This window comes from Triturus cristatus, chromosome 6 (genome assembly GCF_964204655.1).
Source record: "Triturus cristatus chromosome 6, aTriCri1.1, whole genome shotgun sequence".
NCBI classification, from domain to species: Eukaryota; Metazoa; Chordata; class Amphibia; order Caudata; family Salamandridae; genus Triturus; species Triturus cristatus.
This window is the reverse complement of record NC_140589.1, coordinates 1,122,168-1,139,853: the sequence shown is the minus strand read 5'-3', so window position 1 is coordinate 1,139,853 and position 17,686 is coordinate 1,122,168. Positions and strand designations below refer to the sequence as shown.

Genomic DNA, 17,686 nt, shown 5'->3' with positions numbered 1-17,686 from the left:
TCTCCGCACATATATATTATTGGATTTAGGACCGTGTTCGGCTTAGGAAAGATCGTTGTATTTGATTTCACTTACGTCGCAGTCTGTTGCTTCTTTGGCCCCTTTAAAGCGGCATTCATTCAGACCTCAATATGTCAGGTTTCCTTACGAATGAGTAAGATAGTGAGTGTGTGTGACACCTGATCAGTCTGGTAAACTTATTGGGGCAGATTTCCGAGTTCTGGCGCATCTCTGCAAATCAGCAGGGATGCGCCAGAAAAGATGCGACACGCAATTCCCTCCCTGCGCCACCACAAATGTGTTGCATTTACAATGTGGCGCACTGTGGCGCAGGGATAGGGCGATGCGTGTCGCATCCTGTGGCGTAAGGGCGGCGCATTGCTGGAGTCGTGTCGCAAGCGCGACATGGCTCCAGCAATGCTCAGGGGCGCCCTATGCCTAACATGCAGCGTCACTCCTTACGCCTGCTTCAAGCAGGCGCAGGGTTTTGACACAGCAGGGACGTGAAAGTGACTCTGCGAAATCTTGTAGATTTCACTGTGTCACTTTTACGAGGCGTTCCTGCGACAGAACGACCACCCTGCGCCGGAACGCCCACATGAAACCTAACGCAGGTTTCATGTGGCGCATGGCTTTACAATGTGACACATCTCCCTAGATGCGTCACGTTGTAAATAATGCGCAACGTGGCGCATGGTTTACACCACCGCTGCTTCACAGAAGTGACGCAACGGCGGTGTAAATGTGGCACATGGGGCTTGTAGATCTGCCCCTATGTTCATTGATAGAATCGGGGAAAAAAGGGGGGGGTGAGTTGTAGATAACAGTGTGTTGAGGATGGCTCGAATTACGTATATTGTTGGGCTTTGTTGGCCAATTATTACACAAGAGAGAAAGAAGTGAGTAAGAAATGCATTAGAAATGTGCAGTGGTCTAACGTGGAGGTGAGGTTGTCTGCTGGTAAAGTTCCAGCGGATAAAGTGACCCAGAGTGCCTTTAGACTGAACCCCTGCCCTGGAGCCTCTTCTGCTGATCCCGCCAGTGAACACAGGAGCGGCACAGCTGACCTCCAACCTTCCTTGCTGCAGACATGGACTTCTTAAACCGCACCCTGCAATCTATAGGAAGAAAAAACAAGCATTGGCATAGTCAATAGGTCTCGCCTTTGGGATCTTATAAGTGTTTAGCCATGCAACAGTTGATGTTGTTGCACCAAGAATATTGTGCTGGATAACTAAACACTTATAAGGTCCCAAAGGCGAGACCTATTGGCTATGGCAATGCTTGTTTTTTGTGATAGCTGTGATTGCTTGTAAGATTTACTCCAGACTGTGGTTGTCATCAGGGTTTTCGGCATTAGTCGGGTTGGGGGGAAAAGGTAAAGACAATGTAGATAGACTACAGCAGAGGAACTATCACTGGACATTGTTTGACGGCATTGTGCACCGCACCCCCTGCTCATGTCCATGACCGCGTCGAGACCAGACAGCTGCAGAGGCAGGCCAGAGGCAGCAGCAGAAGGTAGTCAGTGGTCAAAAAACAAATTCACAGGGACCACTGGGACAGCTGAGCCAGCGCAGCGCCCCGACTTGACCCTAAGGTTCGAAGTACGAGCCGAGCCACCAGACATGTAAATCATGCAAACCACTTCATGCAGAAATATGATAAATTTATTGTTTTTTCATTACTTTATGTTTGTTTTTCCGTGGAGCACATTAGATTATTTCTGCCAGACATTTGATTTAGTTCCTCCTTGGGCTCTTGCCACCCTTTTTTCCCGTTCAGGTCAGATTCCCGCTTCCCGCCACCCACTTCCCACCGCACGCCTCCCCAGTGCCCCTCCCAGGACCTACCTAATGGAGGCCGTAACACGGCATCATTGGGCAGACCCTTACCAGGTCTCCCTCACTCAGGTCAGTGCTCCTTCCCTGCACTGCTGCTAGGGCTGCTCCTGCCCTCTGAAGGTCAGTCCTGTGCTTGCCCCGTCAGCCAGCTTAGTTTTATTGAATTTTTTTCCAGACACTTGATTTAAATCCTCCATGGGCTCTTGTCGCCAGCCATCTTTTGAGGTCGAGCATGGGCGGCGCATGCGCTGCTGCGAGGCATGCAGTAGTGGAGTTTGGAATAGAAGCCCCGCCCACTCTCCGCCCATATTTATAATTGGCTTGTGTCATTGTCCTTCATAAATGCTGGCTTCCAAGTCTTCAGTAGGCTTTTTAGTCCCTCCTTGTACCGCCTTGTCTGCATTTGTTACCTCTCAAAGCGACTGGACCTTTTACTGGTGTTGTTACATGGTCTTCTTTATAAGTTCACTCACTACCTTGCAGCACGTCGCCTGCTTTTATTTTAATGTTTACTAATGGCAGTCCACTTTAACTATAGCGGCCGCACTTATTTATTTTGTTTACTAACGCCCATGTGGTGCTTTCACATTCATGGAGTCTGTGCCCCTTTCTTTACACAAACCGCGTCTAAAGAAAGGTACGCGGCCGACATTAAAGTTAAAGTGCAGCATGGGCGCTTTTACCCAAAAAAAACATCTGTTTGTCAACTTGACAAATGGATGCTTTTTTTTTGTGAATGCCCTCATGCCACGGTTTCACTTTAATGTAGGACACGCCTTTCATAAATGTGAAAGCGCTGAATGGGCGCTAGTAAAAAAGCAAATATTTGCAATGCATTAGGTCTCGCATTTGCAAGAGTTTAAGCTATTCCATTGGCAATAGCTTAAACTCTCATTAATGCGAGACCTATTGCATTGCAAATGCTTCTCCTGCTCAGGCACCTATTCCCACCACCCACTTCCAACACCCACCTCCCCAGCGCCTCTCCCAGGACCTCCTTAATGGAGGCTGCAGCATGGCCCCATTGAGCAGGTCTGTACCAGCTCTCCCTCACTCTAGACCAGTGGTCTTCAAAGTTTTGTAAAGCTGCGACCCCTCCCCCCCCCCAATGAAAAAATAAAAATCATTGGGCCCCTCTCAAAAATGGCACAATTATTCTCTTAAATTGTAGCGATTAAAAGTATCCGCAGTGTGTGGCTGGGGGTTCTGAAGATTGTTTGGAGTTCCTTCCCGTTTGACACCTCCCCGCAGCTAGGATACAAATGACAAAAGATGTTAGTGATGGCCCATAAAGCGTCTTTTGGTCAGAGCCTGGAGCCCCCCCTAAAATCACCAGAAGCCCACATAGGAGGACCCGCCCCTCAGTTTGAAGACCTGTGCTCTAGAGCGTGATCCTTCTCTGCATGGCTGCTAGGTCTGCCCCTACCCTGTGCAGGCCAGTCCTGTGATTGCCCCATCAGAAGGCTAATCTGTCAGCCAGCTTAGTTCTGTCTATTTTTCTGCCATATCGTTGATTTAATTCCCCCTTGGGCTCTTGCCACCAGCCCTTTTTTACCGCTCAGGCATTGATTCCTGCTTCCTGCCACCCACTTCCCACCGCCTGCCTCCCCAGCACCCCTCCCAGGACCTACTTAACGGAAGCCTCAACACGGCCCCATTGAGCTGGTCCTTACCAGCTCTACCTCGCTCTAGTCAGTGCCCCTTCCCTGCACTGCTGCTAGGCCTGCTCCTGCCATGTGCAGGTCATTGCTGTGCTCCCCTCAGCCAGCTGACTTCTGTCAGCCAGCTTAGTTCTGTTTATATTTCTTCCAGACAGTTGATGTAATCCCTCCTTGGGCTCTTGCCACAATCCCCTTTTCCCCCTCTGGTGCTGATTCCCCCTTCCCGCCACCTGCTTCCCGCTGCCTGCCTCCCTAGTGCCCCTACCGGGACCGACTCAATGCAGGATGAAATGCCATGTGCACGGGTTCGCTTGTCTGTGCTTGGACTGCGCCCAGCCCCAGGAACCCTGGCCCTCCGGACACCTGCAGATACTCCACCGGAGATCTCTGAGCCTTGAACCCCGGGCACCGCATCAACTGCTGCCTCGCATCTCCTCGCTTCTCTGCAGGATCGTTCACCTGCCACCGATGTCAGTTCACCTGCAAACTAGTACTGCTCGTCCTCACAGAAACCCGCGCCACCACCACCCCGTCAACTGACTCCACTCTGGAACCACTCCGATGCCTCCTGATCAATGCCAAATCACTCTACAAACACACCACTGAAGTTTGGAAAACCATCTCCACCCTCGACCCCAATGTGACCTTTATCACAGAGACATGGCTCAACCCCATTTCAGCCCGACATTGTCACCACAACACCCAACGACTACAAGATAAAACACTGGAACCGCACCCTCAAACTGTAGTATCGCCCTCCTCCACATAGAATCAATCCACTGCACCACCATCGAAGACAAAACCACACCACTCATGAACACCTGAATTTCCAACTCTACAACTACGACAAAACAACCATCAAGGTCACCTTTGCCTACAGACCACAAACCGGCCTCTGCGACATTATCATAGTCTTCCTCTAAAACCTCAACTTCCATCTGATTGATCCCACAGACACAGACTCTGCCAACCTCCTGGAAGGATTGGACAACATTTTCCTCACCCAGTTGGTCACAGATCCCACACACACAGCAGGACACACACTAGACCCTATGTTCACGTCCAGTAACAGAGTCAATATAGCCATACCACAGAACTCACCTGGACTGATCACTCCATCGTTCACTTCACCATTGAAGGACCATTTGCACCACCCTCAACAATCCTAGCACCTCCTTCCGCAGCTTGAGCAAAGTAACAAGACGTGACGCCCTCAACACCACTCAGCCCCACACTGCAACCAACCTGAAACAGGCAGTCGAGAACTTCAACACCTGGATCACCAACGCTGCAAACCAAGTGGCCACCATCAAACCAGCCAAAACTCAAATCCACAAAACAAGCCAGCTGGAACTCAGCACATTGAAACACAGCTGTAAACCACTAGAAAGAAGATTGCACACCAGCAGAGACGATGCAGACCAAGCCACCTTCAAGTCAGCCCTCAACAAATACCACAAGCAACTCAAAGACGTGAAAAAGGTGCCCTAACCGATTGCATCGAGGCAAGAGCCAACCAAACAAAGGAAGTCTTCACCATCGTTGGAGTTCTCCTGCCTAGCAGCCAAGAGAACTCAATCCCTCCCTCACATCAGCCCCGTGATGTTCTAGCCAAACACTTCCACAACAAGATATCCACCATCTACAGGAACTTCAACCCCAAACCCACTAAGCTCTTCAGCTTCCCCCAACCAACATCTCACCACACTGGAACAGCTCAACACACCGGACACCACAGCCATAATAAACTCCATCCACTCTGGAGCACCCACCGACCCATGCCGCCACCTCCTCTTCAACCTAGAAAGGGACGAGATCAGCCACCAACTCACCACCATCCTCAATGCATTCATCCCACAGCCACCTTTCCCAACACATGGGAACATGCTGAGGTCTGAACTGTCCTCAAGAAAACCTCTACAGACCCCAGCAATCTCCAGAACTACCACCCCATCTTGTTGCTGTTGTTTCCCGCCAAGGTCCTGGAAAAGGCCATCAACTGTCAGCTCACCGAATACCTGGAGAGACGACCTGCTAGACCCCTCCCAATCAGGCTTGTGAGTCAACCACAGCACCGAGACCGCTCTGATTGCTGCCACAGACGACATCTGCACCCTACTTGACAGAGAAGAATTGGCAGCCCTGATCCTTCTCAACCTCTCTGCAGCCTTTGACACCATTTCCCACCACACACTCATCAAGAGACTGCACCAGTTCGGAATCAAAGGAGACAGATTTAGATGGATTGTATCATTCCTCACAGGATGCACAAAGGAAATCCCCCTTCACCTTGCAACCCAAAATCACTATCTGTGGCCACCAACGGTCATTCTGATGAATACAGGCCCCAGCTAGGCCCGCAAATACAAGGGTTCGCCCTCCTATGTACGAAAACTAGAAGGAAGTTGGCACGGAAACTGCAAATACAAAGACAGAGTTTATTAACCCTTAAGGGTGGTCCTACAACCTACACAACACTCTTCAGTATTGCATGGAGTAGCACACAGAACTTGCGTACACGGTCCCCTTTTATACACAACAGAGGGGCTCATAAGTGGGTGGATACAACATAGAGCAAAATTCATTACCATTTATGGACATTTTCGATACAGGATCAATATATGGGCGGAGTTAACAATTTCCTGAGCCCGCGAAAACATGGTCAAACAAGGACTGACTGATAACAGATGTGGTCAAGTCTGGGCATGCGCCAGACGGACAAAGGAGCTATTTATAGACTGTTACTAGGCAGTTTACAAGAGCAACTAGCGAAGAGGTAGGACTCTTCTCGTGCAAAGCACGTGGAGACATGGCAATACAAAATGGAGTCCGGACATTAGTCAATATAAGACAAGAAACACGTTTTGACTGTAGAGAATTCATGTCTTCAGTGAATGCTTAATCACATCGCTGTTTTAGTTTTCAACAATTCCTCAGCCCCACCCTCTTCAACATGCACATGACATTGCTGGCCGACATCATAACACACAACATCAACATCATATCCTACGGTGACAACACCCAGCTCATCCTTTCGCTCTCAGAAGACCCCACTGCTACGAAGAACAACTTCCACGACTGCAAGAAGAACATCGATGAAGGACAACTATTTGAAGCTCAACACGGACAAGAACAAAGTGCTGATCTTTGGCAACCAGACCTCCCTCTGGAAAAACACCTGGTGGCCCGCGGACATCGTACCGACACCAAAAGACCATGCCCGCAACCTCGGCACCATACTAGACAGTCAACTCACAATGAAACGACAGATCAACACTGTCTCTGTGGCCTACTTCCACACTCTGCATGGTCTGAAGAATCTTCAAATGGCTCCCCACAAGCACCAGGAAAACAGTCATGCAAGCCCTACTCACCTGCCGTCTTAACTACAGCTACACACTGTATAGGTACTACCATCGAAATCTTGAGCAGGCTCCAGACGATACAGAACTCAGCATCCAGACTAATCTTCAACCTGCCCAAACAGACCCACATCACCCAGCACCTGAGAAACCTCCACTGGCTCCCCATCCAAAAAAGATACCAGTTTGAACTACTGACACATGCCTACAGAGTCCTCTACAACCAAGGATCAGAAAACATGAACCACCGTCTGAACTTGCACCAACCATCCAGGACCCTTTGCTCTGCCCCTCTCGCCCTGGCAGCTACGTCGTGCATCCGCAGTAGCCACAGTGGAGGCTGCTCCTTCTCCCACCTCTTGCCATGTCCTGGAATGACCTTCCCCTCTACCTCCGAACATCATCCTTGCTGATGGACTTGAGGAAGAAACTCAAGACTAGGTTCTTTGACTAAGCCCATTAACCCAGCACCTTGATACTGTCACGGGTGATAAGCTGCACTCTACAAGTATTGATTGATTGATTGATTGATTGAGTGACCCCTTGACAATCACGGAGCTCTTCAGCCTCCCCTGACCAACCACATTGGAACAGCTCATAACACCGGACGCCATAGCCATAATGAACTCACTCCACTCTGAAGCACCCATTGACCCATGCCCCCACCTCCTCTTCAACCTAGGAAGTGACGAGATCAGCCACCAACTCACCACCATCCTCAACTCATCCATCACCACAGCCAACTTTCCTAATGCATGGCAACACACTGAAGTCAGACCTGTCCTCAAGGAACCCTCCGCAGACCCCAGCAATATTCATGACTAGCACTCCATCTTGTTGCTCTTGTTTCTCGCCAAGGTCCAGGAGAAGGCCATTAACAGTCAGCTCACAGAAAACCTGGCGAGAAACAACCTGCTAGACCCCTCCCACTCAGGTTTGTGAGCCAACTACAGTATTGAGACCACCCTGAATGCCGCCACAGATGACATCTGCACCCTACTTGACAGCAGAGAATTGGCTGCCCTGATCTTTCTTGACCTCCATGAGCCTTTGACACAGTTTCCCATCACAAACTCATCAAGAGACTGCACCTGATTGGAAAGACTGACTCAGACGGATTGCATCATTCCTCATGAGACACACAAAGAGAATCTGTATTCCCCCTTCACCTCGAACCCAACAGCACTATCTGTGGCATCCACCAACGGTCATCCCTCAGCCCCATCCTCTTCAACATCTACATGACACTGCTGGCCAACATTCTAAGAACACCTAACATCAGCATCATATCCTTCTCTGACGAAACCCAGCTCATCCTTTCGCTCTCAGAAGACCCCACTACTATGAAGACCAACTTCCACAACTTCATAAAGAACGTTCCAGCCTGGATGAAGGACAACTGTCTGAAGCTCAACACGGACAAGACCAAAGTGCTGATCTTTGGCAACCAGACCTCCCTCTGGAACAACACCTCGTGGCCTGTGGACCACATACTGACACCAAAAGACCATGCTCGCAACCTCAGCATCATACTAGACAGCAAACTCACCATGAAATGACAGATCAACACAGTCTCTGTAGCCTGCTTCCACACTCTCTGCATGCACTGAAATGGCTCCCCACAAGCACCAGGAAAATAGTCATGCAAGTCCTAATCACCAGTCATCTTGACTACGGCAACGCCCTTTATGCAGATACCATCATCGAAATCATGAGCAGGCTCTCGATGATACAGAACTCGATGGCAAGACTGATCCTTAACCTGCCCAAACTGACCCACATCACCCAGCACCTGAGAAACCTCCACTGGCTCCCTGTCCAGAAAAGATGCCAGTTCAAACTACTGTCACACGCTTAGAGAGCCCTCTACAACCAAGGATTAACATACATAAACTACCTCCTGAACTTCCACCAACCAGCCAGGAACCTTCACTCTGCCTCCCTCTCCCTGGCTCCAACACCACGCATCCACGGTAGCCATAGCGGGGGTCACTCCTTCTCCCACCTCTTGCCAAGTCCTGGAAGGCCCTCCCCCTCTACGCTGAACAACACCCTTGCTGACCGACTTTAAGAAGAAACTCAAGACCTGGCTCGTTGACTAAGCCCAGCAACCCAGCACCTGGGTACCCTCAGGGTTAATAAGCCACGCTCTACAAGTATTGATTTATTGGTTGATTGAGTGACACCTTGACAAACCTCTGAGCTCTTCAGGCTCCCCGACTAACCGCATTGGAACAGCTAATAACACAGGACACCGTAACCGTAATAAACTCCATCCACTCATGAGCACCCACCGATCCATGCCCCCACATCCTCTTCAACCTAGGAAGCGACGAGATCAGCCACCAACTCACCATCATCCTCAATGCATCCATCACCACAGCCACCTTTCCCGACGCATGGAACACTCTGAGGTCAGACCTCTCCTCAAGAAACCCTCTGCAGAACCCAGCAATCTCCAGAACCACCACCCCATCTTGCTTCTCTCGTTTCCCGTTAAGGTCCTAGAGAGGGCCATCAACTGTCAGCTCACGGAATACGTGGAAACCACCTACTAGACCCATCCCAATCAGGTTTGTGAGCCAACCACAGCACCGACACCGCTCTGATCACCGCCACGGACGACATCCGCACCATACTTGACAGAGGAGAATTTGCCGCCCTGATCCTTCTGGACCTCTCTGCAGCCTTTGACACCATTTCCCACCACACAATCATCAAGAGACTGCACCAGATCGGAATTGAGTGACTCCTTGACAAAGCCAATAGGCTTGTCTTTTAGTATAGTGATGTGGGGACCCCTTGAGAATGCCAGTAGACCTGCATCATTTAAAATGGCACCTCTTATTGGGATGCCGCTCTTATTGGCTGGCCGTGCACTGAGGATTGGCGGCCCCCATTGGTGTTGGGTGCTGGGCTTGTCTGCTACAGGCCAGTGACCTTATTATTAGGTATATTAGTAAGTAATACATTAGAAATTCATTGAAAAAACCAAAGGTCAAAATGACACTATTGTTAAGTAGGGTGATACGGTAAAAAAGCCTCAGAATCTCACACAAAAACAATAGTTAAATGGATGTTATAGTGAGGACTGACAATGATATCTTAATCTAAATTGAAAACAGTTACAAAATCACTGAAAAAGGGTTGAACTGACATTATAGTTCGGTGAAACTTTAGGTTAAAAAATACAATTTTAAACTCAAAAAACCCTGAAAGTCAGTAGTTATAGTTTACTGAGCTAACTATAACTTTTGCCCCCACCATCCACTGTTTGTGAACTCACGTATTACATCACTCCTGGTGCATTTCAGTTATTTTTGTTTAAAGTGTTTTTTAAACTGACATTTTCCCCTAACTATAGCATCACTTCTATCTATCTATCTATCTATCTATCTATCTATCTATCTATCTGTCTGTCTGTCTGTCTGTCTGTCTGTCTGTCTGTCTGTCTGTCTGTCTGTCTGTCTGTCTGTCTGTCTGTCTGTCTGTCTGTCTGTCTGTCTGTCTGTCCGTCTGTCCGTCCGTCCGTCCGTCCGTCCGTCCGTCCGTCCGTCCGTCCGTCTGTCTGTCTGTCTGTCTGTCTATCTATCTATCTATCTATCTATCTATCTATCTATCTATCTATCTATCTATCTATCTATCTATCTATCTATCTATCTATCTATCTATCTATCTATCTATCTCTCGCTGTGTAGGAATAGATCACTTAGATGATTAGAGGGAATAATGGATGATTAAGGATGATCAGAAGCGAGTCTATAGAAGTGCACCTTGTATAGCTAAGATGCCACTTATTTTCTGATTTGCAGAACAAAGGACAACAAATAGTGTACGGTGTGATTGATCACGACTAGCAGGAAAGACCGCTTTTATTTTTTGTTACGGCAGTCTATGAGCCTGGCCTTGACCTCTTTTATTATAAAGATATCTAATATCTAACACATGAAGGCGCCGAGGTTTAATTTAATAAGACTGGCAAGGGTACCACGTGTGGATCCTTTAGGGTGTGTGTAATCTGGTCAAATTTCCTTTGATGGATCATGCATCAGAATGCATGATACTGGTGAGCAGACCTGGTATTCATAAGGCAATGCTGTCATGCTGGTATTAGAGTCCTACGTGTCGGAACAGGTCTTAAAGAATGGCTCAAGTCTCTTTGCATGTAGGCGGTGCTTTATTTTCCAGAAGAGATGTAGCTGATGCCAAACTGCTTATGTCTTCTGTAATGAAGAAGTTGGTAATGATGGAGTTGAGTGATTTGGCAATATCAAACAGTAGGGGAGACTTGTTAACTAGGATTATGTATGTGAGTCAATCCTGGATTTTGATGTGCCTTTTGCTGTTGTCAATGCATATAAATTCTGTTTTTCTCAATGCTGAGCTTGAGGTAAGCAGCTGATGCATTCTTTTAGGCAGTATCACTGATGGTAGACCTGGCATCCTTGATGGAGTTTCCTCTGACTTTTCACCTACAGACCTCCTGTTTTTGCTGACTTTGTTTTTGCTGGCTCTACAACTCTGGGCAGTTTACCACTACTAACCAGTGCTAAAGTACACGTGCTCTCTGCTTAAAACATGGAAACACTGGCTTATCCACAATTTGCAAATTTCATTTACTTATAAGTCTGCGTTAACGTCCACTACATGTGCCCAGGGCCTGTAAAGTAAATGCTAATAGTGGGCCTGCAGCACTGATTGTGCCACCTACTTAATTAGTCCCTAAAACATGTCTCAAGCCTGCCACACCAGAGCCGCCTATGTGTGTAGTTTAAACTTCCATGTTGACCTGGCAAAGTTAACCCTCTTGCCAGGCCCAAACCTTGCTTTTTAATGCATTAAGTCACCCCTAAGGTAGGCCCTGGACAGCCCAAGTTCAGGGTGCATTGTATTTAAGAAGTAAGACATGTACTTTTTTAAGTTTCACATGTCCTAGTAGTGAAAGGCTGTTAAATTACTTTTTATCTACTGCAAGGCCTATCTCTCCAGTTGGCTAATATTGGGGTTACCTTATTACATTGTATAAGTGCAATTTCAATTGGCAAGAGATTGGACACCCATGTTTGGTTTTTCTAGAATCAGAATTTAAAAAGACAACTTATGGTGAAGTCTGATTTTAAATTGCAATTCTGAAAATGGCAATTTTAGAAAGTTGTCATTTTCTTACTTTAGCTATTTGGTGCCTGCTACCTGTCTCTGAATACACGTCAGGGGTGTGTGACAGCGGGTTTTGTGCATCTCCTCGAGACAGCCACACAAAAAGGGAGCTTAGGTGTGACCTATAATAATAATAATAATATCACTTATAAAGCACCTGGTTATACCAGCTGGTGTGTCCCCATGCTGAGACTAACTTTTCAGAAGAGGAGAAAAAAAGAGCCTATAGTTGGAAAAGCCAAGTTTTCATTTTTTTTCTGAAGTTAGTCTCCGATGGTTCAGCACTGAGAGAGAGTGGATGTGCGATCCTGATATGCAATCCTGGGCAGGATGGGAGGGAGAAGTTGGACACAGCCTCACACTTACACATGAATAGACGGGGTCCTGTCCCCACACAAAGGGCTGCATGCCCCCCTGTAGTGAGACTGGAGCCAGGGCAGGAAGGGCTGGGACTCTGTGCACTTGTAAGGCATATCATTGGAATCCCTCCCCCACTTCAAAGGCACAACTAGGGATACGTACTGGACCTCAGACACCACCACTTCAGTACCCTTCTGGACCTCTGGATACTTTGCAAAGAAGAAGGGCTTCTGTGCTGCTACAAGGACTGCCAGTTTGCTGGACTGCTGCTCTGCTGGACTCCTCCTTTGCTGTACTGACCTGCTGCCCTCTTGCCTGGGAGTGAGAAGGACTGGACATGCATCTCTGCAAAGCAGAACCAGAGTGACTCCAAGGGCTTGCTGTCTTGCCTCCTGATTAAAGTCTCAGGGACATAAAATACTTCCAATCATCCTGCACCTGGACTCTTCCATTTGTGAGTCTGCCCTTCAAAATGGGGCTGCTAAATTCCTGGACCCCAGGAAGTTGGCCTAAGATATTTTGCTCCAGTGGAACTAATGCATCCCCTGCTGCAAGAGCAGAATTGACTCATCGCCTCTGTTGTGGAAAGAAGAAGATTGGTGCACTGCCCTCAGAACTAGCACATCAATTCCAGAGCGCCACTTCAGAACCAACGCATCGCTGCCACTGTGTGGCCAAGATCGACGCATCGCTTCTACTACGTGGAAAACCTGTTGCATCACCTTCGAAGGTGCCGCATCTCAGAAGCGGTGCATTGCCCCTGGAACCGACACATCATTGCCGTATTGAGGAGAAAATCGCCACATCACCCCAACTTTGTGGGGAACACCGACGATCACGTGGTTGCACCCGGCATCTTAGTTGACGAAACCAGGATTAAATTACTTCTATTCAGCAGTTTTCACTGGGTCCCTGTATTCGGCCTGTACTCTTTACTTTGTAACGGTCCGGCACTACCAGGTAACCCACATACATGCATATTGCTTCTAAGTCCTATTTCACTGTTTATTCTTTAAAAAAATGTATGCATCAAGATCAACTTATTGGATTTTTGTCGATTTGGTCTTGTTTTATTTATTAAACAAAGCTCTATTTTTTTAACCTGCCGTGTAATATTTTTGTGTGATGTTTTCATGTGTTATAATTTGAAGTGTTACACAAATACTTTAAACAGTGCCGCTCAAGTTAAGCCTGATTGATCTTGCCAACCTACCAGGGAGTGAGCACAGGTTAATTTTAGGGTGTGTTTATGACTTACACTAGGATGGTGGTTTTGGTTTCGACGGGGAGCATACCTCGGCCAACCAGAAACCCAATTTCTAACAACCAATATATGATATTTTGAAGTAAAGCGGAGTATTTTCAGCTTCGTTTGCCAGGATATTCTGAGTGGTTGCTCTGGAGGTTGAACATCTCTGTAGAGATGCTTGAACCTCGGGTATGCTGTGTGCCACTGATACTCGGAGGTAGTCATTTGAGCAAACTGTAAGTGGTTTAAAAGGTGAGTTAAGGACATTTCAAGTACGGTGCTAAAGAATGTTTCGCTGTGCTTGATAGCATGCCCCTTAGAATGTGTTGGTTTAGGCGGGTCCAACTGTGCATTTGTGTGTGCACAGGACAGTGTCAGTTCTCTGATAAAAACCGAACCATCACAGAGATAAAATGCATGAGTGCTTCAGTCCATTGGTTCCCCCCTTCGAGCTTGCCTCTGTAAGCCGCGATGGCAAGCAGCTGCTCTGTGCACCAATAAAAAAATGCTTTTAAGCGCAATAAATGTCACATTCACTTAGTTGCCAACATTTTCCAACCAAAATAGGTAGGATGTTTGAGGATTTAAAAGCACTATTTACCAAACGTATGACGTCACCGGAAATGACAATGTGTGTCCCTTGACGGGACATCAGCACTGCAGGAAACCCTATAATTTGAACTGGGATCTCGGTCAGAGGGAATGACTTTATGGCTTTCGACCCAGAGGCCATAAAGAAATATCCACCCCGTGCCCTGTATAAGTATGCCTTGATGACTGTAGGTCCACGCACACTGTGCAGGTATCTCCGGCAGTGGCTACGAGGCGATCCTTTCCAAACTCTGCCCAGCCTCCGCAGAGGAGTGGACATTCACCTGATGACTGGCTCCAGCCACTGTTCCCTCAGATTCAGAAGGCAGTCAGTGAGATGTGTGGGAGGCCGACTGGCTGCATGTCTTCAGTCAGGGCCGGACTGGCCGTAGCGGGCACCGGGCAATCCCCCGGTACGCCGCACAATTGGGGGCCGGTTTTGGTTCCCAGTCGGCCCTGTCTTCAGTTGGCCAGAATGCATTGAAGGAGGTGAAATGAAATGTGGAATTTTGCAGTATTGCACTATTTTGTCTTGAAAATGTTTTTGTTTGGCCTTCTGCAGGTGTTCACACATCCCGACTGGGATCCAGAGACCAAAGAGTTTGACATGGCTCTCGTGAAGCTCGCCAGGCCTGCTGGCTTCTCTCAGACTGTCAAGCCTGCCTGCCTGCCCGCTGATGGCGAAGTGTACACAGGCCAGGAGCTGTGCGTCACCACCGGATGGGGAATGACGAGAGCCAACTGTGAGATGTTTCTTTGATTGGGGGCAAATGACGTAGGATACAAGTGTAAGGCGTGCACACACACCACCGCCACGGCCTCCATGTCACTCAGAGAGGCGCTGCTCCGTTTCTAGTCCATGTGGGCAGTGCCAGGCGGCTTTGGAATGAGGCCCCCAGTGGTTCTAGTGTTGCCATCGACGCTGATTGTATCGATAACTGTCTCCAGTCTCTGGAGATTTCAGAGGCCACAGCTGCTCTTATGAAGATTTAGGGGCATATCATCAACAATGGCCGATAAATATCGCCAAACGCGTATAGCGCGTTTCTCAATATCGCCGTATATCGCAGGATCACATCGCCTGTTTAGCGGCGTATTTGCAACGATTTGCCAACAGGCGAATGTGAATCCGGCGATATATGGCGATTTCAATCAACATCGCCTTAAAACCAGCGATATCTGGACAGCGCTGTTTAAAATGTTGATGATAGGGAGAAGTGGAGGTAACCTTACAATCCACCTCCCATAGTGCCAATATCGGCAACCGTTATCATAGCACACATCAGTACATAATCATAATAAAACACATGACACTGAATGTAAGTGGAGAAATATTGCTGCAGGTTTATTAGCATAATAAATATGCAAACACGGTGGGTTATCTTACGGGCGATCCCAGGGCAGGCCAGCCCCATGCCGCCTGCCCGTCTGATAAGCCTAGAGTCACCATGGCAACGCCAATTGGTGACCACCAAATGTTGGGAGGGTCCCCCCCTCCCATCCGTGGACCTCCAGTCCACATGCTTCACCACGCCCCCCCGTGATGGGTGGGCGGAGCATACATGGCAGCCCCCGGTTGCTCAGACCCACAACCGCCTGTCGGTTAGCGGGGCGCCGTAGGTCTTCCAGTGGACACGCTAAAAGATCCCTGGGTATCCTGGCTTAGCACCACACGGTGCTGCTGCATGCTATACCCCTTGGTATGTGCAGACCCTGGATCGCCCTGTAACTCCTCCTGCAACACAAAAGTGAAAGTTGTTAGAAAAACCTTCCCCCCCCTTCTTGTCCCTCCTGATGCCGGGTAAGCGGATGGGCGGGCAAGGCAAACGAGCGGACAAGAGGGCGAGGAGGGGGCGGGGACCGAATATGTACCCCCCCTTTGGCTCCTCCCCGCCGGAAGCAGCTACCTGACTGGGGTCTCCCTAGGTCAAGCCCAGGGACACGACCTCCCACCCCTGTGCCTTCCTGTGGCACTAAGGCGGCCGCCCTCAAGGGGGCGGGCCGCTGCGCAACCCCCACCCCGGGCAGCCTTACATAGTGCCAATATCGGCAACCGTTATCATAGCACACATCAGTACATAATCATAATAAAACACATGACACTGAATGTAAGTGGAGAAATATTGCTGCAGGTTTATTAGCATAATAAATATGCAAACACGGTGGGTTATCTTACGGGCGATCCCAGGGCAGGCCAGCCCCATGCCGCCTGCCCGTCTGATAAGCCTAGAGTCACCATGGCAACGCCAATTGGTGACCACCAAATGTTGGGAGGGTCCCCCCCTCCCATCCGTGGACCTCCAGTCCACATGCTTCACCACGCCCCCCCGTGATGGGTGGGCGGAGCATACATGGCAGCCCCCGGTTGCTCAGACCCACAACCGCCTGTCGGTTAGCGGGGCGCCGTAGGTCTTCCAGTGGACACGCTAAAAGATCCCTGGGTATCCTGGCTTAGCACCACACGGTGCTGCTGCATGCTATACCCCTTGGTATGTGCAGACCCTGGATCGCCCTGTAACTCCTCCACAGCCTTGGGAGTGGCCACCGTCACTACCAGGGCCCCCCCACCAAGGTAGCCTATTTCCTTACAACCTGCTGCAGCCAAAGCTTCCCCTCGGTCCACAGGAAAGGATCCATGCCTACACTAGAGAGGTGCACCCCATCTCCCTCCAAACACCCTGTGGACTCGGCGTGTATAAGACCATGCCTGATGAAGCCAGAAACCACTTATTGCCGGGCTTCTCCCAGGTCCAGCCAAAACAAGTCTTAACCAATACCCTACCAGAGGCCATCATGCCCCAACACGACATGTGCCCCCATCCATTCTAAACTCCCCATGGGTTTATGACTGAATAGACCTGCCTAAAGATAGGCAGCGGTCCAATGATACATTCGCCTGGCTGAAGAACAAGACCTATTCCAAGCTACTCCAGCCAGGAAGTGCCCATGCGAGTGTAGTTAAGAGTTGACAAGCCCGCTCTACCTCCTCTTACCTCACATGGCTGAAGCTAGCACTAGTCGGAGTACAACCATCACCTTCCGACAGTCACCACCTTAAGTGAAGCCTAGCCCTCCCAAACTTCTGCTCGCATACCAGGGAGCAGACAGGACAGCGTGACCCAGGGGGGAACCAGAGCGTACCTGTCCAAGCAACCAAACGCAACCCGACAGAATAATGTCACTGATCTAGTCTGAGATATGTATGCGCTACCTCAGGGATCTTTCTCATGATTCGCCTATCTGTCAGACACCAATCGCTCAACCTGTGCTTTGTGTGATCTTGGCCCACGTTGGTGTGAGCAGATCCCTGTGAAGTATTTCTTGGCTTGTAGGCCAATAATGCACATGTGGTAGGTGAAAGATGAAACCCTACTTGCCGACCCCAGGCCAAAACTGACAACCATTTTACCATCTGTCAACAGTAGAACATGCCTCAATAAGACATTGATAAGGGGCCACCTG

General features: G+C 48.9%; 1 protein-coding gene across 1 annotated transcript in view; it reads left to right on the top strand.

The window, feature by feature from the left end:
- Positions 1-17,686, top strand: part of LOC146813609 (chymotrypsinogen B-like) — a 79,744-nt gene that overhangs the window by 42,378 nt on the left and 19,680 nt on the right. Inside the window, exon 5 of the mRNA XM_085610089.1 lies at positions 14,787-14,967. Coding sequence (XP_085466215.1) covers positions 14,787-14,967 — 181 coding nt within the window. The remainder of the gene's footprint in view (positions 1-14,786; positions 14,968-17,686) is intronic.